Source organism: Mustela putorius, unplaced genomic scaffold (genome assembly GCF_011764305.1).
Source record: "Mustela putorius furo isolate JIRA1106 unplaced genomic scaffold, ASM1176430v1.1 tig00000127_pilon_pilon_pilon, whole genome shotgun sequence".
Classification (NCBI taxonomy): domain Eukaryota; kingdom Metazoa; phylum Chordata; class Mammalia; order Carnivora; family Mustelidae; genus Mustela; species Mustela putorius.
The window spans coordinates 7,197,614-7,220,910 of NW_025421288.1; the positions used below are offsets into that span (position 1 = coordinate 7,197,614).

A 23,297-nucleotide genomic window follows, 5' to 3' on the forward strand; every position below is an offset into this window, starting at 1 on the left:
TTTGTTTTTTTGCTGATCTTGCCTTCGCAGGTCCCAGTACACATTATGTACCACCTGGTCTCTTGTTCATCTTTTTGTACATGTAACACTTGTCTTGATTCATCTGGCTCTTTGAAAAGCCGGAAGCTTTCTGTAATTCCAAGGAGCCCACCCACAACACTCTGCTAAACTTTCTAATCTGTACTTCCTAAAGTTTAGACAGCATTACAGTTTCCAAAACATGTTCACGTTGCTCTCTTGGATTCTTCAAACAACACTGCGTGAAAGGCAGGACAGCTCTGGTTCTCAGCTCACAGCGGGCACTGGCAGGCATACTTCCAGACTCTGAGCAGAGGAGCCTTCCCTTCCTGAACTTGAGAACATCAGAAGCGAACTGTAAAGGGAGGGCATTTACTCGGAGAACAAACCTTAGGAATCCTGAAGGACAAAGGACAACGTGGAAGTTTTCTTCCCTTAGCTTAGCTGGCTAAGGAAGCAAGCTAACCCTCAAGGGGCGCTTCAAAGACCTGCGCTCCAGGCCCCTTAGAGTCGCGCAGGCTGCCACACGCCCGGCCGGCGCTTCCAGCTCCGAACTCGGGGCTTCAGTGCCATCCCAGAGCCTCTACGTCAGCCCCGGCCCAGGTCCCAAATACCTCAACAAAGCTATTCAATGCAGAATCCATAAAACAGCTCACACCCCATTTATTATTTAAAAATATTTTGTTACAAAAGGAAAAAAATACAATGCAGTATAAAAGATTGACAGCGTCATCAAGTTTATTACACAATTTTCAACCTATCAGAAAGACAAACAAATCACCGACAACAGGGGGACGGGGCCTTGGCCTTTTTGAGGGCTGGGTTTTTTTTTTTTTCCTTTTGCTATCAGGAAATAGAACTAAAATTTGTGTCATTGAGTAAAAACAAAACAAAAATGGGGAGAAAAAATTCTCCGGGTAAACGGCTTTTCTGGTATTCTATATATTTTCTTTTCCTTAAACTGTCACCTTACTTGGTTTTCTCTACATTTTAAAAAGACACCCGGAGCTGCTCTCGAGGATAAGCGCATCACTTAACACTTGGCCAGCCGGGCGGGGGGCCATGTTCTGAAGTGGAGGTGGGGACGGGGTTGGGGACAAGGGGAAAAAAGCTACAAACATGTAGCCTCTGTCCCAAGGGAATGTGCCTCTCCAACCCTGGGGGGACCCCCTCACTGACGGACTGAGGGCTACGTCAGAAACGTGCAGGGAAGAGGAAGGGTTCCGGTCCAACTCAGTCTCTCCCCTCTGAGCCAGAGGGTCTCGGGGGACCCTGCGTCTCACATGCCACGTCTCTTCTCCCGTTAGATGTCATGTGCCCCGTACATGCACGCAGAGGCAGCAGCCGTCGCCCCACGGGTACCGCAGGACTCTGCTGCTGCAGCTACCTGCGGCAGCAACCACAGCACAACTTGGATGTTCTGGGAAAGGCAATTCCATTTGCCCGTGTAGAACATGGCCCCCGGAGTGGTGGTCCTTAGAACTCTAGCTGAGCTCACCTGAGTCAGGCCCCACTTCCTCCTCGCTCATCAGAGGTAGGAAGCACCTCCACACTGAGCGAGGGGAACGATTAATACATCAACAGTCAAAAGGTGGGAAGACACCAAATCTGTGACTTCACCTGCCTGCTAGTGCCAGGTTCTCCCACAGTGAGTAAAATAGGTATGTACCTGGGGGATGCAAGCCCATGCTCACATCGAACCTGAAAAATGAAAGCCTCTATGGAAGTAGGCCACAGCCTGCCCAACCCGCCTCCGTCCTCCCGCTCCTGGAGTTCGCAAGGGTTCTTCACTGCTGAGGTCCGATGTCCCCGTCTCCCAAGGGCAGTAGCTTCCTCTAAAACAAGGAAGCAGCCTTCTTGGGGGAGGGGCTCCACGTGTGAAATGAAAAAGCCCCAGGAAAGGGAACACCTAGTACAGCGGGTTCTTCCAAGAGGCAACCAAGCACGAAGCAGCAGAGGGTGGTAACTGGCTCTGCCAGGCTCCCCAGCAGCAAGCAACCTCAGGGGCCTTCTCTACTTAGGAGGGGCAAGTCCACTGAGGCGGCCGGGCAGCAGGGAGGTGGGAAGGTTCAGCCCTCTGGGAGGTCAGGGAAACGAACCGTCAATATGTAAGAGGGAAAAGCAAGAACAGGAGAAGCTTCTCGTAAGGGAATTTCTGTTCTCAGAGTCCCTCCTCAAAGGGCTGGGAAGGTAAAGGAGTTAAACAAAGAAGTGGTATGTTAGCAAGGGGTTTGGACCCTCTTGGCCCCACCAAGCCTCGTGCGGAGGGCAGGAGCCTGGGCATATTTTGGCACACCCAGTCACTCTCCCAGATCCTGCATGGATCTGTTTTCTTTGGGAAGAAAGTCTTCCTATCAGCCTCACCACTGAACTGCTCCTGGAGAATCAGAAACTCCTACGTTTTCTTGGACAAAGCACCATTCTCTGTGGAGACCAGGGGCCTGACAGGTTTTCTTCCTGTCTGCCAGCCCTCCCAACCACACAAAGTCTTCAGGTTCCTTCCCCTGACAAACAGGAGGGGTGGGACTGGGAGGGCTGCCAGGCAGTCTTCAGTCCTGTAGGGCAGAGGGTATTCCCTGGGTGTCTGAAGGGGGTGAGGGGTTTGGAGGAAGGGGGAGGGGTGGAGTGGCCTCCGTCCTTTAGTCCTGATCAAGGTGAGGAGATGCAAGTCCATTAAAAAAACATTTGCTTCCAACCAGACTCCTGCAATGAGAACATCAGAAGAAAAGAAAACACACGTTAGCGGTTACCTTCTGACTGATGGGCTTACGCGAGTTACACTGGCTTCCTCTGAAGTTACAATGTATGAAGTAGGGTATATACACAGAACGCAAGCCTGGGGAAGTGAAGGAAAGAAAGCAGGATTGTCTGGGGGTGTCTGGCACTGTGCGCAGTGAGGGAATGGTTGCAGGAGCTACAGTGAGTAGAGAGAAAAAAGCAGTGACATCTCACTTTAAGGTTAGGGGAGAACAGACAATGAAACGAAGTTTCAAAGCAGTTTGACTGAAAAGGAGACTTTGCCCAGAGAAGTATGGAAACTACAACAATCCAAGGAGAGTCGTGATAAGGAAATATCGCAGGGAACTTAAATACCATTTCAGAAAATGTTCTGAGCAAGTCAGAGCTTACCTTAAGGGGAGGGGTAAAAATCTGGAAATGGGAGGTCCAATGGTAAGAAAATAAGTGTGCATATAACCAAATCCGTTCACCCCAAACACCCAAGAGGCCCTAGCAGGGAGCATGTACTTACACAGGAAACTCCTACTAAACTTTTCTCTCCAAGAAGCCCTGTTTAAAACAGACTCCAAACAGTGTTCTTGCAAGTACATGTGCGTGCATACACGTAAGGGGCCGGGGATCTTCTAACCTGTACTAAAGCTCAAGGGATTCTATGTGTTTCCCCAGACAACTTTGAGTGAGGGACCAAGAAACAGCCTAATACCAAGAGTAATCTGGCCAGGCTGGAACAGAAAGCAGAGCATGGAGATGAAAGAACCAGTAGTCCCCATTCAAGAAACCTAAAAGCACAATTAAGAACTTCTGCCAAACATTAAGACACTGTTAAAGCCACATGTCTACCAAACTTAAGGTCCCTGGTACGCCCAGCCCTTTTCCAGTGTGGCAGCATCAGTAAGCTGGGAAGCGGCCTGGTCAATCCGACCGCATAAAACAGAAGTCCTAGGTAACAAGAGAAAGGGAGATTAAATTCAGGCTTGTGACTTCCGCTAAAGGCCAAACCCACAACACAGCCTACACACAAATGCTCACTTTATGGGGTGCTCTTCTGTAACCTGGGGGAGCTATCCAAGGGGGTGGGGGGAGAATCCACAAGCTGCCCAATCCTTTGATGTTCTGAAATGGCAAGATTTCCGCTTCGGATTCCCAGAATCTGTTACAGAGGCCACTGCCTTCCGGCTTCTCTAAACACCTATACTGCAGGCATCTGTCTCATTTCCTGTGAGGGAAAACCGAAGCCCTCTGTGCCTCTCCACTCCACCCCATCTGTGTTTCTCAATCTTTGCGCACTGGATCAAAACTGAACACAATGTTTAGTTTTCCTTGGACCAGGAGGAAAGGAATGAGGTGAGAATGATTATATCTTAAGTAGGATAATATCTCCAAATAATGAGCCAAGAACCACGAGAAGTTGAAGCCAAAGCCACATATTACCTAAGGATATCCTCAAATTCCAAGGCATACACACATATACCTGAAAACAGATGTAGTTTGGGAACGGTCCATACAAAACAAAACACAGGATAACTAGTACATCAGGAAAAGTCAACTGTAGCACCCAGTTTTTAGAGCCTGTGGATACATTAGGTGGTAATGTCTGGATGCAGGCAGAAGCCCAAGTGGCCAATGAGACTGTGTCCTAGTGGTGGTGTCCACCCTGAGGCAGAAGGGACAGAAAAGTTTGCTGTCTGTACTGCTGCCTCCAGACAGACACACCTTTTGGCTCTCAGGGAACACTGTCCATACAATATGAACCCTAGTATTTTCTAACTAAAACATGTTGTACACAGAGCTTGCACAGTTCTCCAGCTAAATGGGCCCAGGCACCATCTCCCCAACATGAGACGTCCTATGTCAGGACCTGGTGACTGCAGATAGAATGCAGAGTCCTTAAGATGAGATGTGAGAAAATGACATTTTTGGGGTGCCTGATGCAATTCTTTTGGACTAGTTATCTGGAAGGAATGAGCAACATATCTACAGGATAAAACATGGGGACCCAGAAAACCTGTTTCAGAGTTCCCTTTTCCTCCTCTTGTCATAGGCCTGTACCAGCCAAATGACTGTTTTCTGGGAACTACTGGGTTGTAGGTTTTTCAGAGTTATCCAAAGTGCATCACCCTCATAATGGAAAAAAAAGCCCATTTTACAGGCAGAAGAAATGAGCAAAATGACGGCTCCTGTTTCAGGTTCAGATGTTCAGTCCCCAAAATACTAATTGTCAGTGGATCTCACAACTTCTGTCAAAAGGCTATTAGAAGCAAAGCTGCCAGGAACTGTGACATGCAGTTCTATGTTCTAACTGCTAAAGGGAAAGTGGCCCCGGAGCCTGTAATTCATGCTCTGCACGGACAAACACCTCCCTGGTCACTATTCTAGTCTCTTCCACTCAGAAGGACCCACACTGTGAGCAGCAGGATTAAGGAAGGGGTGGCCCCAGACCCACAGCAACACTAGCAGCTGTGCCAGCTCAAACAAGAGCAGGGAAACGCTGCTGGTGCCACAGAAGGGATGAGACAGGAACAGAGGTTTACCCTGATGCTCACCCTCCCACCCACCCGGAGGCCGAATTAGGCCAGAGCTTTTTGTGAGTTCCACTCGCCCTAGAGCCCTGGAGATACATGGGTACCTCCCCAATCTCAACCTGTTTGCAAAACCTAGAAAGAAGTATCTAGAACGCACAGTCTGTTGATTTTATATGGATTAGCTTAGATTTCCGTGACATCAAGCATTCTAAAATTTTGTGGAATAAACGAGTGGTTTAAGAACAGAGAAGGCAGGCAGGTAAAAAATGTTAACTTCTCATTTCCCACTCATTCACCACCTAAAGAAGGTAAAAAGAAATTTCCAGCTCTAACTGCTTATATTAATGGATATTAATGGCAGATAATGCCAAACAACAAAGTAAAGGGCGGCAGGAAAACAGGACAGAACTCTTTTCTTGTTAGGACGCTGTCAGTAGGCCAAACACTGCACTTTCTGTTTACAGTCCGGCTACTGCTGGTGAACTACCCTGGCCTTCCCAGGGAGCGGAAGGGTCTCTCTTCCTGTCTTCATCCATTCACCTGTCTAGCCACCCCAAGGCATGGTGGAGAGCCGTTCTCGCTCCTCACCCTCCTGCCAGTCACTATCTCTTCAGCTCAACCAAACTGCAAAAACCACACACACACACACACACACACACACACACACACACACACGGAGGACATTTTCATAACACACCTGATGTGGAACCAAAGTCAAGATGAGATACTAAAGTCATCTGGGTCATGCAGTAGCTTCCAAGAACCAAGCCAGAGTCTAGACTGCTTTTAAAGGTCTCCAGAGAAACAGAATCAAAACTACTCTTGCTTGCTTATATACTAGAAACAAATTTTGTTGGGAGCTTTCAGTTGGGCTAGCTAAATCGGTAGGATAGAATGATGGGGCTGTGGTGCCTTCCCCCCACCCCTCCCTCACCCCAACCACTGAGGCCTGTCTGAGGATGAAGACAGAGAAAGAGCAGAGCTGAGGGACGCGGAGGGGTTAAGTCCTGAGGACACAGCTGGAGCCCCCAAACCCAGCCAAGCCTAACTCAACTTCTCCATAACCTGAGTTAATATAGTTCCACTTACAACTCTTCTGCTTTTGTTTTTTGTTCCCCAAACAAATATATCCTTCCACTGAAATACCCTCCACACAGTCTCTATATTATTAAACATGATTATTTTTCCAGATCAGCTTTCTCCTAAAGCATCCTGAGTTTCAGTATCCTTTTAATAGATCTTAATTCTTAAAAATCATTCATGTAGTGCCACAAAAACCTACAAGTAGGCAGTGGTCTTACTTTTCTGTCCTGGTCAATTTCCTGAAAACACCTTGCAAGTTTAGTGGGGTGAAGATATAACTGGATATCGTCTACTGAGAACTTGGTATGTGACGAGTACCAGGAGTGCTAATGCTCCAGACGGATTGTCTCACTGAATTCAGGGAGACAGCTGCTCGTGCTATCTTCACTTACAAATGAGGAAACTGAAGAACAAAGCAACACGGCGAGCAGACACTGTGTTCTCAGCCCGGACGCCAAACTGTCTCTCAGATACCAGTTAAGGCGGACAAGAGACAAAACCAGCTCAATCTCAGGTCCATTTCAGGGTGAGACTTCTCCAAACAAGCAAGAAGAGCAGGAAAGCTGCCCTCCTCAATTTTCTGTTACCTAAGTCAAAAAGTCCTCCCTTTCTCTTAATTCGCTTTCAAAAAGAGCAGACTCTTCATGATCAGTATTTTTTCCTTTATAAGATCGCCCACAGCCAGCAGCGGGGCTTCGTCCCACCTTGCTCAGTGGTGCCGGTCCCGTTCTCTATCCCGGTGTCTCTCGTGCTCCCGGTTCCTTTCTTGGAAATACTCATCATGCCGATCTTCATTATGAAGCAGGTCCCGATGCCTCCTGCTGCTCTCCCGGGACCGGCTAGGTGACCTCTCTCGGGACCGATGTCTTTTCCTATTAGAAAGATCCTTCAGCCTCACTCGGAGAACCTACCACATGCCTTCCAAGAGTGTTGTGTTTTCGCGTCTTCCGGTATTTGAACCACTTTTCTACTATGGGCCCAATGTCTGAGAATGTTAGCTCTTTGAGGACTGCTAGTCTTTTTTTGGGAAAATAGTAGCAGTCAAATGTGTTGAGATCTTACTAATGCATCAGGCACAGTGCTAGGAGCTTTACATGCTTATCTCACCTAATCTCTACAATAGATCTGTAAGAGAAGTACTGCTATTGTCCCTTTTCCAAAGACGAGAAGAGTGTTTGGAAAGCTGGCTGACTGCTATACTCAAAGCCATACAAGTACTTGGGAGCAAAACTAGATCTGAATCCAAGCACGTATGGCTTCAAAGCCCATGTTCTTAACTATCCACCAGTCTATATTCCTAAACAGCCCGCTGCCTCACCGTGTTGGGTGACAACACGGACTGCAGACGTTACGACATGTGTTGATGCAGATGCTTGATTAATTCCGTTCCCTTAAAGACACCAGGGTGAGGCCGGCTCTTCCAGCCAGGGCCTTGCCAGATCCCCTGGGCTCTCTTCCTCCCCCTGCCAATCCCTGGAAGAGGGCTGCTTGCGGCTAGCAGGCTGCTGAAGCAACCAACAACTCACCTGGACGAGCTCCCGCTGGCACCCACACTGTAGGACTTGGCTTCAATGCCATGAAGACAGTCCTTAAGAGAGGAGATGAGGACACGGCAACGCTCATCATTGGCGACCCGGGACTGTTTGATAACAGCAATGGCTGTGAGCAGCGTCTCAATCGCGTCACTGTAATCCCCTGACAGGGGACGGATGGGAAAGGCCAAGGATGAGCAGAGGCAGTAAACTAACTGGACCGAAAGGAGAACTCAGGAGGACACAAAGCAAGAGTAACTAGTTGTCCCACAGAACCATGGTAAGATGGATGAGGCTTAGGTGGCAGGTAGAAGAGTAGACGGCACCTATATTCCACCGGTCTGCAATCAGACAGAGGTTCTCGGATGTTGCTAGTGGATGTACAAACCGGAGCAGGGTGGTCTGAGGGTGATCTGACAATAGCCATTACAATAAACAATGTGCGTACTTTCTGACCCAGCAATTCTAAGAATATTCTACTTCTGTTCACAAGTATGTATGCTTAACAATGTTGTTTCAGCATTACTTTATCAAAAAATTAGACATAACCTAAAAGTTCCCTCAGTAGGGTGCTATATAAATTATGGGATGTTGGTTTTATAAAATACTACACAGTTGTTAAAAAGCACACAATACATCTACAGGTAAACAAAGTAATCCACGTAAAGCGCTTAGCACAGTGCCAGGCACACAGTAAGGGCTCGATAAAATTAGGTATTATTATATATTGACAGATGTCCAGAATATATTAATTTCTAAAAATCTGCAAAAACAATATTCCATTTTTGTAAAAAGAATAAAAATTCTATATATGTTGTCATATGCACAGAAAAAAAAATATGAGGGACAGACACTAAATTGTAGAAGGTGGTCTTGGTGGTGGTCCTTGTATAGACTTTTATTAATTACCACAGTACGTTTCTAAGTCTGAATTATTTTGAATCTATAATCAGATGTGTACACATGTATATGTAACGTATATCTAACACGTCTATATGTGGAGTGTATTCATACGTATGTATTTTTTAAATTATGCTGCCATCAAGAACTAGCCCCTTCATTCCCCAAAGGTGAGCAAGTGCCTGGCTCAGGGATCGTGGTCAGGGGCTGGGTACTTGCAGAATGCTTTCCCAAGCTAAATCTAGCACATCCAGACAGAAGGTAATGTGAGGAAAGCATGAAACCGGACAGGGGTCCAGGGATGAGGACTGGCAGCCTCCTCTGTGCAGGGCCGTGAGAAAAGATCAGAAACTGTGGAGGAACTTTGATTCTGTGGCGGTCCAGGAACACCAGGATGTCAGCTCTCCTGGGATGGGGAATTTCTGCTTATTTTGTAGGCATTCATTAAGTATTTGTGGTTTGAATGACTTAAATGAGAACAAAAAGGAAGGGAGATAGAAATTCAATTACTGATTTCTCTAAGTGAAGGAGTTGATAAGGAAGTACAACGACTATTTCCTTTATACTCCTTTGTATATTGGACTTGTTAAAATGAGCACAGATTACTTTCTAATTAAAAAATCCTTCAGATGTCAATGAAAGTTTTCTGGAGGGGAAAAAAAAAAGAGAGAGAATACATGTATTTCCTGTCTTTAACCTACTCTGTGGATTCAAATTTTGCAGCCAAAGATGAGAAATTACAGAAAACAGATGGTAATATTTAGTGTTAACTTACTTCTTAGGAGATCTGACAGTCTACATTTACATTAATGTGGGAAACTCACAAGAAGGAAGCGAGTATGACTCATATCATAATGTGAAACTTGGACCAGAACCCTATAAAGAACCAAAGATTCCATGCCAGGGCTCTCCGAGTCACAGCTTCTGGTTCTGCCCACTTAGTACTGACAGCAGGGCAGAAGTTAGCTGTAAGGGCATCCTATGTCTTACGATGACACCCAACAGACTTGCCTCTTTCTAGAATAGGCTACAGAGAGGCCAGCAGTTCTGTCTAGACCCCAAATATATAAAGAGATTCCATATCAAACCACATCTAGTTGGGGTATCAGTCCTAAAAAAACCTGGGATCTATACTAGGTACTACGAAGACACTAGGTCCACTGATGAACCACTGAGATCTCCACAAGGCCAGGCATTTCACTCTACAACAAAAACTACAATCAGATACTATTAGTTATTTATAATCTAGTCACTAAGTTTGTCTTCATGGGGCAGGTCTGGATACAGACTAACACCACTAGAGCTTCCCCAAAGCCGTTCAAGCAGGCTATATATTACCCAAAATGTGCCACTCTAGAGAATCTAACAGTGCTCCAATTTTATCCTGCTGAACTTCTTGCCAATGAAAATGACAAAACATGGAAAAACTAAAGGTAAGGAGAAAATGGCAAAGGTTAAGGGTGAGTTACCTGCACTGGCTCCAGCTACCGCTTTGGAAATGGCACTGCTGGAAATTGCTCTATTTCGCTTCATGATCTCTTCAAATTCTGCTTCACTCACTGTAGAGGGCGGAGGGCCCGAATCTCGGCTGCACAGAAATAACACCATTCCTGATTGCCCACACTTCTTATTATCTTTACCAGATCCTACCATACAGTATTAATCATGCTCTCCTATATAATGTCTTACACGCTTCTCAGCCTGCTCACGTTTTATGTGTTCACATTCTCTTCAAGGACAGCATTTACAACATATTCTTTTGTAATTCTGGTGTGACCTGATAGCGCTAGACATTCACTGAAACCCTAACAGCCACATACAGCACTTGATTTAATCAAGCTCCTTAAAAACGGATGCGGAAGACATGGTTTGGGTCAAGAGACTTAGATGCAAATGAAACACCAAATAAAAAACATTATCTAACAGATGGTTAACTATTTCCCAGGACTCAATACTATGACAAGAGAGTTTCCACAAGGGAGAACACAAGAGATTCACACTCACTTCCCCTGGGAGAATAAAATGCTTAACACATGGTATACCCTACTATACCTGGCTCAGATCTGAAAGGAACAAGATAGTCCTTACCTGCCATGGTGGTTATAGGGTGCGGAGGCCTTCATGTAAGTATCTGGTGGAGGCCCCACTGTAGCATTTGGTGGGGGGAAGAAGGCTGGATTGAGGTGAAGGGCAGGTGGGATAGCCCCAGGGGGAGGTACAGCCAGATGAGGAGGTAATCGAGGAGGAGGGGGCATGAGATGCTGGTAGTGGATGCCAGGAGGAGGAGGAGGGACCCCAAAGCTTGAGGAGAGAGGAGGAGGGGGTGGAATTGGGGGTGGGGGCAAACCCATCAGGGGGAGGGCTGAAGGAGGGCGATTGAAGTAGGGTAGCACACTGGGGGGCTTATCCACACGGGCCGATGAGGGTACAAGGTTCTCAGAGGGTGTGGCCCGTCCATCAGCAGAATCACTAGAATCCCGGGAATGGGCCCGAGGAGGTATTCCTATGAAGGAAAACAGAACTAACGTTACTGCCCAAACCTTTACATGTACCCATGGAACCAGATCCTTCAGCCACAGTCCTCTGACACCATACTGAAGAAGGCGACAGGCACCTGAGGAAGAAGGTAAAATCATCTACTCCTTTTTATTTGGCCTCAGAAAGAAAGGGCAGAGGCAAGTTAGTTAATTCATAAATCCAGAACGCAGTTATCACCAATTCCCTATCAAAGAATGCTCTTTATCTAGAACTTTGTGCTTCACACTTAATTTATCCTTCGATTTGTTTTCTATTTCTAAATGCAGGATCCTAATTAACCCATGAGAAAATGACACTGTTGGGAAGTATGTTCATTACATTTCTGGCGGATTCAAGCAGATGTGAAATCACCCGTCCCTGATCAAGAGGTTCAGGGCCTCTCTCCTTTGACCAGTACTAGTTGACCTGAGATCAGTACTATCCTACTGGGCACCTGGAATTTTCTCTTTGCAGGGAATCTGGGATAAGTGAGAGAAGGGCAGGGGATAGATACTTCCCCCATCCACATACCAAAACTGTCACTGGGATGGGGAAGAGACATATGCCACAGAAGACTAGAGGTCAAGTGAGAAGTAGAGAGAAAATGGGAGGTAAGCCAAGGTAAGATGTGCCCACAGACGGAGCAGATGGCACAGCCGACAGCAGGGACTCCTAGTAAAAGTTTAGTTTAACAACAACAACAACAAAAGCCTCCTATTTGGGGAACTCCCACTGTATTTCAATGGCCCCAACACTGTACCCCACAGGAGGATCACCACAGCACGCCGGTATGGTGCTGGGCACAAGAGGGGCTCACACATGCTTGTTTACAGCTGGGGATATGGCTGGCCATTGTCAAGTCACTCAGTTAAACTTGTTCACTCTCGCCAATTTAACAGTGTACTCCAAGCCTGGTTCATGTGGAATCCAAAAGAACATAATCCCATGGCCTTAGGAGTCTTGGAAGCAGAGAGATGCTGTTGGCAGTCAAATGTGGACAGAAAGGTGAGTGCTCCTAAAACTATACTTGCTGGTAAACCCAACTCCAGTTTCCGGCCTGGGGGGGACCCATCATCTCAGCAAACATCTCGCTTTGTCCTCTGTGGTTTATCACTGGTGCCGATCATGGCACACTTGTGCTTCATGTCTCATCCACACGGCAACCTGTTTTTTCCCTGAGTTCTTTCAAACCAAAGAAAGAGGTATTAGCAAGTGGGATCCTCTGAAAGTTAGCCATCTTCCTAGCTACTCTTCCTACTTGTGCAAGGGTTCTGTTTTGTATCTATGGCTACAATCCCAAGAGGAGCAACCATTTTTAAGCAGAGAAGTCCACCAGCTGTACTTAGTACTGTACTATGCGACAGAGCAGAAAACCACCACTCAGTCACTGCCATCATTTCAGCAAAGAAAGGGAACACCGAGGAGTAAACAGCTAAGCGCAAGTAGGAATGCTATCCCTAATGCAACTGTGTACATTTATGCAGCTTAGGAAAGTCAGAAAAGGGTCAAATCATACAAAAGCTCTGAAACAGAAGAACTTGAAAATTCAAGCTGTTAAAGAAGAAAAGTATGTGCCTTTTAACCCAGAGCAATGGGAGTTCACACTATAACCATCTAGGCGCTCAATCCAGGGAGAACAACAGTTGTTCCTATGCAAGAGAGACGTGGCCTATCTCCACCTTCAATCAATCAATACAAGATCCCAGTGGACCACCCGATCAATACAAAGCACTATTTTAAGAGCAGAACCTAAGAAATGACAGAATGCAAGTGATGACACTTTCCCCACGATCCCCACCCGTCACCCTCACTGTCAGAAAAGAAAGAAAAGACAGTTTGCTGCTTCGGACAAGGCCTTGCAGGGTGGCTACACCTTGTGAGGTTAGGAAAATCCAAGGTCTGGTCCTCATGTTTCGCAGATTCAGAAACTCGACTTTAGAAGTTCACCCAGGGGTGACTGTACCCTAGAAAATTGATTCACACTAACCAAACTCACAAGAGACTGATTCATAAACCAGAATGCCAATTTATTAATTTACAATGAGAAATATAACTGCCAAGCAGACCGGAATACTTGTGTCGGCTGGTCAGCGCATTCTCTTCCCAGTAGGAGAGCCTAGTTGGGAAACCAAATTAGTATCAGAAGGTGGCTTGGTGAGTACAGAATCAGAACAATGGGAGTAAGGTGAACTCAGGGAAACTAGCATCAAGCTAAGGTCGTGTAATGCAGCTTTATTAGTAGGAAATACTTGCCAAGCAGATTAAAAATTAAAACATCAGGTAACTGAATGGGCACCCTGTCCCCTGGACAGTGCTGGAGAAATACTGTTAAACTGTTCTTTTCCAACATACCTTTTGGTTGCTTTCTTACAAAGCACCCTTCCAGCACATGTTTATGATAAGATTATAGCCATCTTTACAAATATTACCTGCACATTAGGGTGGCTGCTTGTTAATTTACAAAGAACACATGTTACAATTAAGCCTATTCACTTATACACTGATTTTTTACACAAAACCACATAATTTAAAGTTGACAGGAACTTTAAACATCATGTATCTATTTCAGAGAGGGGAAGAGGCCCTAAGCAGTACAGTGACTTCCCCAAGGTGACATAATGAGTCAGTGGCAGAACCAGACTATAACCCGGAACCTACCTCTCAGCGCAGGGCTTTTTTTTGTACACAGCCTCATTTCTGGGTCTACTAATTGCCCATGCTACCAACCCCCCCACCCCCTCCACCCCCACCCCTTCCCCCCAACTCCTCCACACCGGAGGCAGAGCCCACACCACAGAAAACAAACCCGCACACAGAAAACAAACCCACAAAATTGCCCCCTTCATACAGATGGTCTCCACGTACCCCCTCTTGGGACTCGGACGCACTCACGTTTCCGAGCCTGTGCCTCAAACTGTGACAGGTTTTGCCGGGTGGCCGGCCTCACGTCCACTTTTTCTCCATTAAGAACTTTTCCTGGAAGGAGTTCCAACAATTTGTGGACAGAGTTTTCAGAGGCTACCACCACCTCAGCATACCTTGGGGAAGAAAAATTAAAAATGAGTGAGATCTACCAGCCAAGCAAGAGAGGAACAAAGAAACTCTCTTCCACTTTTAGTGAAAATGGGTAAAGCAAAAACTCCTTGCTAATACAACATACACAAAACCAGCACCAATGAAAAGGTGTCAGTCTGTATCTTCCTATTATTTGGAATCAGAAATTAGTTCTTTTCGCCCCTCAATGGATGGACATTGTTACACTGCAGCTAGGTCCCCATTCTAAGGTGGTCTGTCAAAACCAAGGCAGTAACCTGGGCCAGGGGTCAGAGGGATTAAAATCCAGGGCCAAAATACATCATAGATCTGTTATCCTAATGATGACAAACTAAAAGGGACTTCTCAAATCCAGACCTCACCCTTTGGACTGGCCATTTGCTCGATTCTCTGCAAATTTCAACTCCACCACATCATAGACTCCTATAGAGCGAATAACCTGGATCAGCTGCTGGTCTGTGGTCCACTGGGGCCGGCAAGATGGAAAAGGAAGAAATGTCAAGAGCTACACCCCCTCCCCACCTAGAATGTTCCAAACCCTTTCCCCAAACCTAGGATTCTAGTCACAGCCATGACCTCCCACAGAAACCCAAGAGCCCATCAACAGTTCAATTAGTGCAGGCTTTTCTGATTACCCTCACCCACCCAGAATTCCAAAGCCCCCCACTCCCTTCCTAATCCCCATCTTTTGAGATTAAGAAAATTAAAACCTATTTTAACTCTGACCGCCATTTGGGCTACCTTGTCATGAGTTAAAACAATGATTACTAACAGCTTTTAGTGAGAGACCTAGCAGGCTACAGTTTGACCACTGTCAGGACTTTTCCTTCAGTATGTACATTTCCTAATTTGGACCCTCCCTCCACCAGCCTCAAAACATGTCTGTCACTTTTGCAAAACAACAATCGCCACCTACCCTGAATATACTAAAACTATCAAGGTCTTTGATCCCTGTCACCCATCGTTATCAAAGGACCATCGAATGACCACCAAGAGTTCAAGGTGTTCACTCTGAAATCTCATCCCACAGATGACCCTGCTAGACATAAAGCCCCAGGGTCAGGGGCATTAACAAGATGGCAGAAAAAGCAACTACCCACTTATTGCTTTCTTCGGCACCAGTACGTCCTCAGGATAGTTCTCTTTCAGAGATCAATCCAACCTGATCCCAGGAAAAAGAAATCCAACCCCATCAGAGCACAAAACAGTGCAACAGTGGTTTTTGAAAATGCCATCACCTCCCAGCGCTCTCCCTCCAGCCTACCCAGAAGGCTTTTTGGTTCCCCATGCTCACCCAGGAGAAGCTGCCCACGTAGACAGCAGCTCGCCTATTGCGGAGGCCGCTGTACGTGTACAGGATCGCAGGACTCTTGTTATTGGGCTTGGGAGACGGCTCCTGGCGAACAGGAGGAGGTGGCTCAGTGCTGCTGCTTCTATCATCTGAGGGCTGTGAGGTGGCTGTCAACACGTCATCATAGAGGTCAATCTGATCTGTATTGTTGAACTCTGGGTCCTAAGAGATGGGTTGGCAAAGGTGGGTTTGCAGACCTTCCACTGGATTTGTTCTGTTTTATTCTAGCTTACTTAGAATCCACAGTCAAATACTTGATAAAACAACATACAAAAACTTCCCTGTTCTACTCTAGGAAACTAGGTAAGAGTAATTTTTCACTTAAAACCATTCCATTGAATTATGCTTCTGTAGGTTTTTCTCTCAAGACCCTGTTAGTAGTCTGCAATGTTTCCAGCTTCAGCCAACTGTAAGAATCAAAAGGTACATGATAATTATAAAAACAAATTAAGAATGCATAAAGATGCACCTGCTACTGTTGTCAATGAGGTCAGCTTCTGAAGGGCCACATATAAGATTAACGAAAACTTATTTTCCACATCTTGTGCTACTTCCAAAATCAAGAGTTACAGAAAACTTACTACTCTATTTAATGAAAATATATTCATCTCGAAATAAAAAGCAGGGGAAAAGCATATTAAAGTGAGAACCCAGAATGCAAAAAAACAATCAGAGCTACTGTTTTAAACTTTCAGATTTACACAAATGACTCAGAGAAGCTCTAAAACTCAACAACCCATCTTTCTAGTAACCATCAAAGAAACATTTTTTAAAAAGAGAAAAGAATACTCTGGGAGATTTTCCCTTACTATTTCTTGGATGATAATGCAGCTCCAATACATTACTGTGACTCTTTTAATAAATAAGAGACTTTTCGGAGCAACACCAGAGATGTTCAAGGATACACAAAAACAGTGAAGTTCTCTCAAATCTAAGGGTCAGAAAAAAGGACAAACACCCACACCATAAGCTATGTCACAGTAAGCATTTACAACATGAACATGTACTCCAAAAACATAATGCGAAGTATACTTTATGTGTTAGGTTTACTTGTTTATTGCTACCATGGGCTGAATTTGCCTGTTCCCACAAAAGTGCTATGTTGAAACCTATTCCCCAATGTGATGGTATCAGGAGGTGGGGTCTTTGGGAAAGAATTACAATTAGACCAGGTTTTGAGGGTGGAACCTCATCAAGCCAAGAGCTTGTTTGCCCTGCTCTGTATCCATGAGGATACAAGCTGGCATTCTGCAACCCGAAGAGGGCCCTCTCTGCCACCCAAACCTGACTTCAACCTTCCAGTCCCCAGAACTATGACAAGTAAATCTGTTGTTTATGAGCCACTCAGTTTTTGGTATTTTTTTTTTTTTTTTAAAGATTTTATTTATTTATTTGACAGACAGAGATTACAAGTAGGCAGAGAGGCAGGCAGAGAGAGAGGAGGAAGCAGGCTCCCTGCTGAGCAGAGAGCCCGATGTGGGGCTCGATCCCAGGACCCTGAGGTCATGACCTGAGCCACCCAGGCGCCCCCAGTTTTTGGTATTTTCTTATAGCAGCCAAATTAACACCATATACCCCAAGTCCTAAAACCATAAGAGCTACTACCAGGAAATCTTAATGTTTCAGATTTGTGATGTTATCTCAAGGAGCTCTTTTTATGTTAAGGATCGAGAGTATTTTTTCAGGTAATATTCTAAAACATCCCAACAGTGCTAAAGATGATGCTGCCAAAATGACAGAGACAGATGTTCAAAGTGTTTTAAGGGAACTATAGCTCATTCACATCATTGCTGTATTTTTAAAAAAGGAATAAAGGAAAAACCTAATTAAGTAACTTGTCTAGGGCGCCTGGGTGGCTCAGTGGGTTGGGCCGCTGCCTTCGGCTCAGGTCATGATCTCAGGGTCCTGGGATCGAGTCCCGCATCGGGCTCTCTGCTCAGCAGGGAGCCTGCTTCCCTCTCTCTCTCTCTGCCTGCCTCTCCATCTGCTTGTGATTTCTCTCTGTCAAATAAATAAATAAAATCTTTAAAAAAAAAAAAAAAAAAATAAGTAACTTGTCTAGTTCCCTGAAGAAAGGGAGCACTTCCTCCAATGCAACTCAAGACGGGAAGCTCCAGTAACTTTCTCTGTTCAATTCCATCATAAGAACTGTAGATTCTAAAGTGAGACTAGAGAGGGGACTCACTAAAAAATTCATTCCTAGACCTATATAATATCACAAACTTCTGGAAATCATCTTTTAGTTTCTCAGTTCATCTCAAGTACAATGGAAGAACATACACACAAAAATAGCATCATCACTGTTCTGACAGGAAAGGGGAAAGTATTCTACTTCCTGAGGCAAAAATAATTTCAAATACTACAAATACTCTAAAAAACCCCACAAGAGAAGAGTTTATACCTTGTAAAAATATCAGAGGGAATGGCAAAACAGACTTTTTAGAGGGAATTTAAAAACAAGAAAGTGGGGGCAGTGTGGAACCCAGGTGGCTCCGTCGGTTAAGAGTTAGACTCCTGGTTTCCACTCAGGTCGTGATCTCGTGATCGAGCCCCATGAGCTCTACACCCAGCGTGGAGTCTAACTGAAATTGTCTCCCTCTCCCTCTGACCCTCCCCTGCTGATGTGCTCTCTCCCTCTAAAATTAAAAAACTAAAATCTTAAAAAAAATCAAAGAAAAGGAATGAAGACAAGTGAGCACAGAAAGACTGTTCTATGTAGTCAAATTACAAATAAATAAGCATCTTGGATAAAAAGAGTATGTAAAGAAGAGGAAGAGAAGAGAACATCAGAGAGCACAGGGTGGATAATAAATTAAATGAAGTGCTAAAAATTTGACAAATACAATGAGTGTAAAATACTTCATAGCCCTTTTGTCTCAAAGAACTGCAACTTTAAACAAAATCATTTATTCACTTATTCATATACTATATGTATATATACATATATATGGATGTATATATACATATATATGGATGGGGATATGCCTTATGGGTCAAGGTAAAGGAAAAAGAGGGAAACCACTGGATCCTCTCTGATGTTCTAATCCTTAGAGAGCACTACTTCACTCCAGGGCACTTTTAAAATTTAAATCAAGGATTCTGAAGTAAAACATAAAGGGGAATAAAGAAACACACCATTCTGGATACTCAGTGGAACCAAACTGGAATTCCTTCCAGGCAGTATCTGGGATTCAGAGATGCATGTCTAAAATTTATAATACCAAAATTACCACTGATAATTGGGCAGTGAACTAACACGCAGATCGGACAGCTCAGAGACCACACACATCACCAGGAAATCTCCCAGACTGCAAGCCTACGCCAACAATCTACTCTTTCAGGAACCCTTAGAGAGCACGAAAGACTCAAGCCTTGAAGAACCTTGTATATGGATTACCTTACCACTTTAAGAAGCACAAAAGGATTCAATGAATCCAAAATTGTCACAAGATTCAAATGGTTTCTCTGGGCCATAGAACCTCGGTTCAAAAAAGTTGGTGGGAACTGTTCTGATGCACAGAGCAGGCCTGTTGAGGAGTCTGTTGAAGAAACAACGTATCAAGTTCTGTTTGGATTTAAATCTACTTGCAACACCAATGCATTTTAACTTCTTCAGCTGGTAAAACAGAAAAACAGGTTAAGGGCCTGAGGTTTTTCTGATTACCATATATGAGCTGGTGATTATGCAGTGTTGAATTAGATTAAAGCAAAATCTAATTCTACAAATTAAATGAAAAATACAATGTTTTACATGCATTGATGCTGAAGGTTTCATTCCAGGGAGATTAAAAAGTAAGTATGTATTTAAAACTAAATGAAAATCTCAAGAAAAATTTTGCTTAATAGCATAGAAAGAATTAGGTCTCTGAAACTTTTTAGATACAAAAGAACTTGTGCAATTTTGAATTTAAATAAGAACTTCTCCACCTGTATGCTCAGTGTTTCTACCCTCCAACCACCTTTTCCTGATATCTGAGGGAAGTAAGAAAAGCTAAGACTTATTGTTCTCAAATCCACCTATTTGATACCATTGTTCTTCTAATTGTAACAAAAGCTCTAAAAAAGTTTTTGGCTTTATAATGACTATGTCTAGTCCTCACCGTATGCCCTCCTTCCCTGCTATCCACTGTCCTCAACTACCAGGAATGGAACCTCTTTTGAACACAGGGATCCATTTCGTCCCTGTTCGCTCACTAGTCCTGACACTAACAGAAATTGCTCAATAAGCACTCATTGATGGAAGTGGCAAACAGAATTGGGCAATGTGCAAAGCGTCTCCCTTAAGAGGCTAAACACTCAGTAAAGTGGCAGCTCTCACTTTTTCAGAGTGCTTCTCCCCAGTCCAAGAGAGCAGCTGTGAATTTCAACTCCCAGTGTGACAGGAATAAAGCAGCTCTGCAAAAGAGGCTTTTACAGCCTATGGCATAAGAGATCAGGGAGCCAGAACCACAGGTTCCATCCAGGGACTGTGTTCATTTTGCTCGGGGAGCAGAGTACATGTGACAGGGTTCTCGTGCATGGGTCAGCTTGGGATGAATCCTTAATATTCCTAAAACATTCTAAAATGCGATCTGTACTGGCTGCCTTCAGTCTAACCTTGCTTTTAACAATCCCCGCCAAACAGAACTTTAATCATTTCTTTAGCAGCCCCCAAACTACACTAAATCCAGCTTTACCAAAAATTAATTCACTGGGGGCGATGGGGGGTGGGCAGTGGGCGACACCCCTCCTGGACCTTCCACAAATGGACAGAAAACATTCAAAATCTATATTTCTTTCACCGTGCCAAGCATTAAATATTAGCTGTTCAGTATAAATGTCTACTAGATTCCACATGCCATCTTTGGCCTATCTTAAACTCACAAAAAAGCCTTTTCTAACTGAAGAGATAAAACCAATTGAGGCCAATGACTTCTATCCTCACAAAACAGTGACCACTAGACAAGGCCTGCGCCTTGACTAGAACCTCCAACTTACACTGCTTAAGAAATTATGGACTTCCATTCTTTCAGACCAAATGTGGCTAGACCTGCACCATTCTGCCTATTTCTCAAAATGAATCAGCAACATTGTTATCAACCCAGAGAAGGAAATTAAGGGGGAAGAAGGGTTTTTATTATTAATAAATACTATGAGAACCTCCTTCTTTTCTTCCTGTCTTGTATTAAAAACAAAACAAAAGCAACCTACAACTTGTAAAGAGTAATAAAGATCTGATTCAAAGTAAACGGAAAACAATGGTGTGTAACTACACTCCTATACTAAATCTTTCTTTTCATCCATAATTACTTGACTTGTTTGAACTTAACAAGTTTTTTTCCGCATTTTCCCAGGTCTCCTCAGGTAAACTGAGTCCTCTACATGTGACTACCAGTTGACCTAAATACAGGTCAACTGGTAGTCACACGGTAGTAACTTTTAGGTCAACTGGTAGTCACATGTAGAAGACTCAGTTTACCTGAGGAGACCTGGAAAATGGCAATTAAACAAATTAACTGGTGACGCTGGTGGGTACAAGCTCACTATACTGTCCTACTTTTGTGTTCTAAAATCTCCACGTTAAAACAGGACAATGTGTTTTTTGTTAAATGTATACTTCTGCCAAGTAAAGAAAATGACATGTATAAAACCTCTGTTGCCTTGTATAAAAGTCAAGGTCTAACCAGGGGACGGACTTTCTCTAATCTTTTTATCCTCTTTCCAGGTCCTTATGTATACCCACTGAAAGAACCTAATGGGAAGAACCAGTTTAATCAAGTAAAAATGGGACTGAAAACAATCTGGGCAAGATAATTATTAAGTTTTAAAGAGACTATGGAACATTCTTGAGATTGACCTCAATATGTTAGATTATCATTTCAAAGGAAATCATTACATAATGTTCCTTAACATAACAAAGAGCTAACCAACAAACCCAGGGTATATAAGGGGGTCTACAAGTGCTTTTTAACTGGTTTATCCAATACCTTTACCTCTATCCTCAAAACAATTGGATTCACCAATAAAATTTATTTCACCAAAATGCCTATGTACCTCTTAACACTAGAATCAAACTACTTAGAGAAGGAAGACAGACCCAAAACAGTCAGAATGAAGCTGCGATTAAATGCTAAAGTACGTCTTCTACTGTGTTTTTGCACCATCTTACGGAGAAGAGGACCAAATTTCTCCAGCTGCCCTTTCAAAGAATCGCAAATGGGGATGCCTGGGTGGCTCAGGGCATTAAGCCTCCTCTTGATTTCAGCATAGGTCGTGACCTCAGGGTTGTGATCAGCTCTGCACTGGGCAAGGAGCACTTAAGAGTCTCTCCCCGTCTTCCCACCTCTCCCTCACAAAAGGGGGAAAAAAAAAGGTCCGCAAAGGAACAGGTATCAACACTGTCCTCATGAATACTACAGCAAACTTAAGTGTGATTTTTAAGTGTGGTTAGTCTGTGAGGAGACTGACACCCAAGTTTGGCCTCCTGGGGGAGCAAGTTCCACAGGTTGATTCACCATTCTATTAAACCTAATTTTTATTTGCTTTTAAAGCCTGTAAAATTAAGCCTTGGGAGCTTAAAATTAACATAAGCGGAATGATCAAACGTCTTGAAAGTCTGTGACAGAGTAAAATTTTAGACCCGATAGAGGGATGTTCAGGCCTAGCAAGGCCTGCCGCAGCTTGGAACCACTGCAAGTTTGACGAAAGTGATTCTTCGGCAGATCCAGGAAATCCCAACGCTCCCGATGACCCCTCACCTGATTGAACTCCTCGTCAGCATATATATCAATCAAGTCCACTCCTTCTGACATGGCTCCGGAAGGAAGATCGCGAGCCCGGAGAACGGACGAAGTAAGGAAGATGCCACTGCGGTATCCTGAAAGAGGCAAGAGTTAGAAAGCATGAGGGTCCCGGGCTAGGAGGAGAGCAATGGTTGCCAACCTCCCGTCTCCGGAGACGCAGCATCCCGGCAGCCCAAGCTCGGTCCACCCGCTCCGCTCCGCCCCGCCCCCGGCCTCGCGCCGCCCCTCGCTCTCCCAGGCCGCCGGGGCTCGCGGGGCTCGCTGCCCATCACCCTCGGGCCCGACCCGAGTTGCGCCGCAGCTGCCCGTGGCGCGACGGCAAAGTCCAGGCCTCTGCTCCTAGGGGCCCTGGGACGGCGCTGGGAAGAACGACGGCGGCAAAGCCCGCAGCCCCAGCCCGCTGCACCTGCCTAGGCTCCAAAGCGGTCCCGGCTAGAGTCCCCGCGGGTCGTGGAGCTCCAGCCGCCTCCGCTCCCCACCCAGGCCTAGTCCTCGCCCCCAACTAGGCCCGCCCCGCTCCCTCCCCACAGACTCGGCCCGGCGCCCTCGGCCTCCTCCCTCAAAGGCCCGCACCCCTCCCCGCCCGCCGACTCCGGCTACCCCAAACTCAACCGACCCCCTCCCAGTCTCAGCGCTGGCCCCGAGCCCTCTTCCGGCCCAGCCGGCCCACGGCCGCGCGCCCCCGTTACCGGGAATATGGCGGCGGCGGCGGCGAGTCCGGACTAGGCCCGAAGCGCGCGAACCGCTCTCGGCCCCAGGTCCCGCCCCCCCCGCCGCTGGCGTCACACGCACAGCCACT

General features: G+C 45.3%; 1 protein-coding gene and 1 long non-coding RNA gene across 11 annotated transcripts; one reads left to right on the forward strand and one right to left on the reverse strand.

Annotated features, from left to right (window-relative positions):
- Nucleotides 1-738: 738 nt before the first annotated feature.
- CPSF7 (cleavage and polyadenylation specific factor 7) lies at nt 739-23,292 on the reverse strand. 9 transcript variants are annotated; one of them, XM_013044599.2, is made up of 10 exons: nt 23,188-23,292; nt 22,454-22,572; nt 15,660-15,878; nt 14,728-14,831; nt 14,204-14,349; nt 10,883-11,297; nt 10,264-10,382; nt 7,889-8,057; nt 7,067-7,234; nt 739-2,721 (listed from the first exon to the last, which is right to left on the reverse strand). In XM_013044599.2, exons 2-9 carry the CDS (start codon nt 22,505-22,507, stop codon nt 7,072-7,074), a joined length of 1,389 nt encoding a protein of 462 aa, XP_012900053.1. In that variant the 5' UTR covers nt 22,508-22,572; nt 23,188-23,292; the 3' UTR covers nt 739-2,721; nt 7,067-7,071. The 9 variants fall into 9 exon arrangements, with proteins under 9 accessions (XP_012900053.1, XP_012900049.1, XP_012900050.1 ...); XM_013044595.2 differs by having other exon boundaries at nt 14,177-14,349; XM_013044596.2 differs by having other exon boundaries at nt 14,177-14,349; nt 23,115-23,259.
- LOC123387230 lies at nt 11,292-21,738 on the forward strand. 2 transcript variants are annotated; one of them, XR_006601546.1, is made up of 3 exons: nt 11,292-11,420; nt 11,599-12,316; nt 21,421-21,738. It is a non-coding gene; the product is annotated as an uncharacterized LOC123387230 (long non-coding RNA). The 2 variants fall into 2 exon arrangements; XR_006601545.1 differs by having other exon boundaries at nt 11,292-12,316.
- Nucleotides 23,293-23,297: the final 5 nt, after the last annotated feature.

Excerpts from the sequence above, each read along its gene's own strand:
- CPSF7 (XM_004770354.3), bottom strand. The coding sequence starts at position 19,190 with ATGGCCCAGAGAAACCATTTGAATCTTGTGACAATTTTGGATTCATTG. Across the intron at positions 14,350-14,727 it reads GCAAATGGCCAGTCCAAAGG|GTATGCTGAGGTGGTGGTAG; the intron begins GTGAGGTCTGGA and ends TTCTTCCCCAAG. Across the intron at positions 10,383-10,882 it reads CCCTATAACCACCATGGCAG|CCGAGATTCGGGCCCTCCGC; the intron begins GTAAGGACTATC and ends ATTTCTGTGCAG.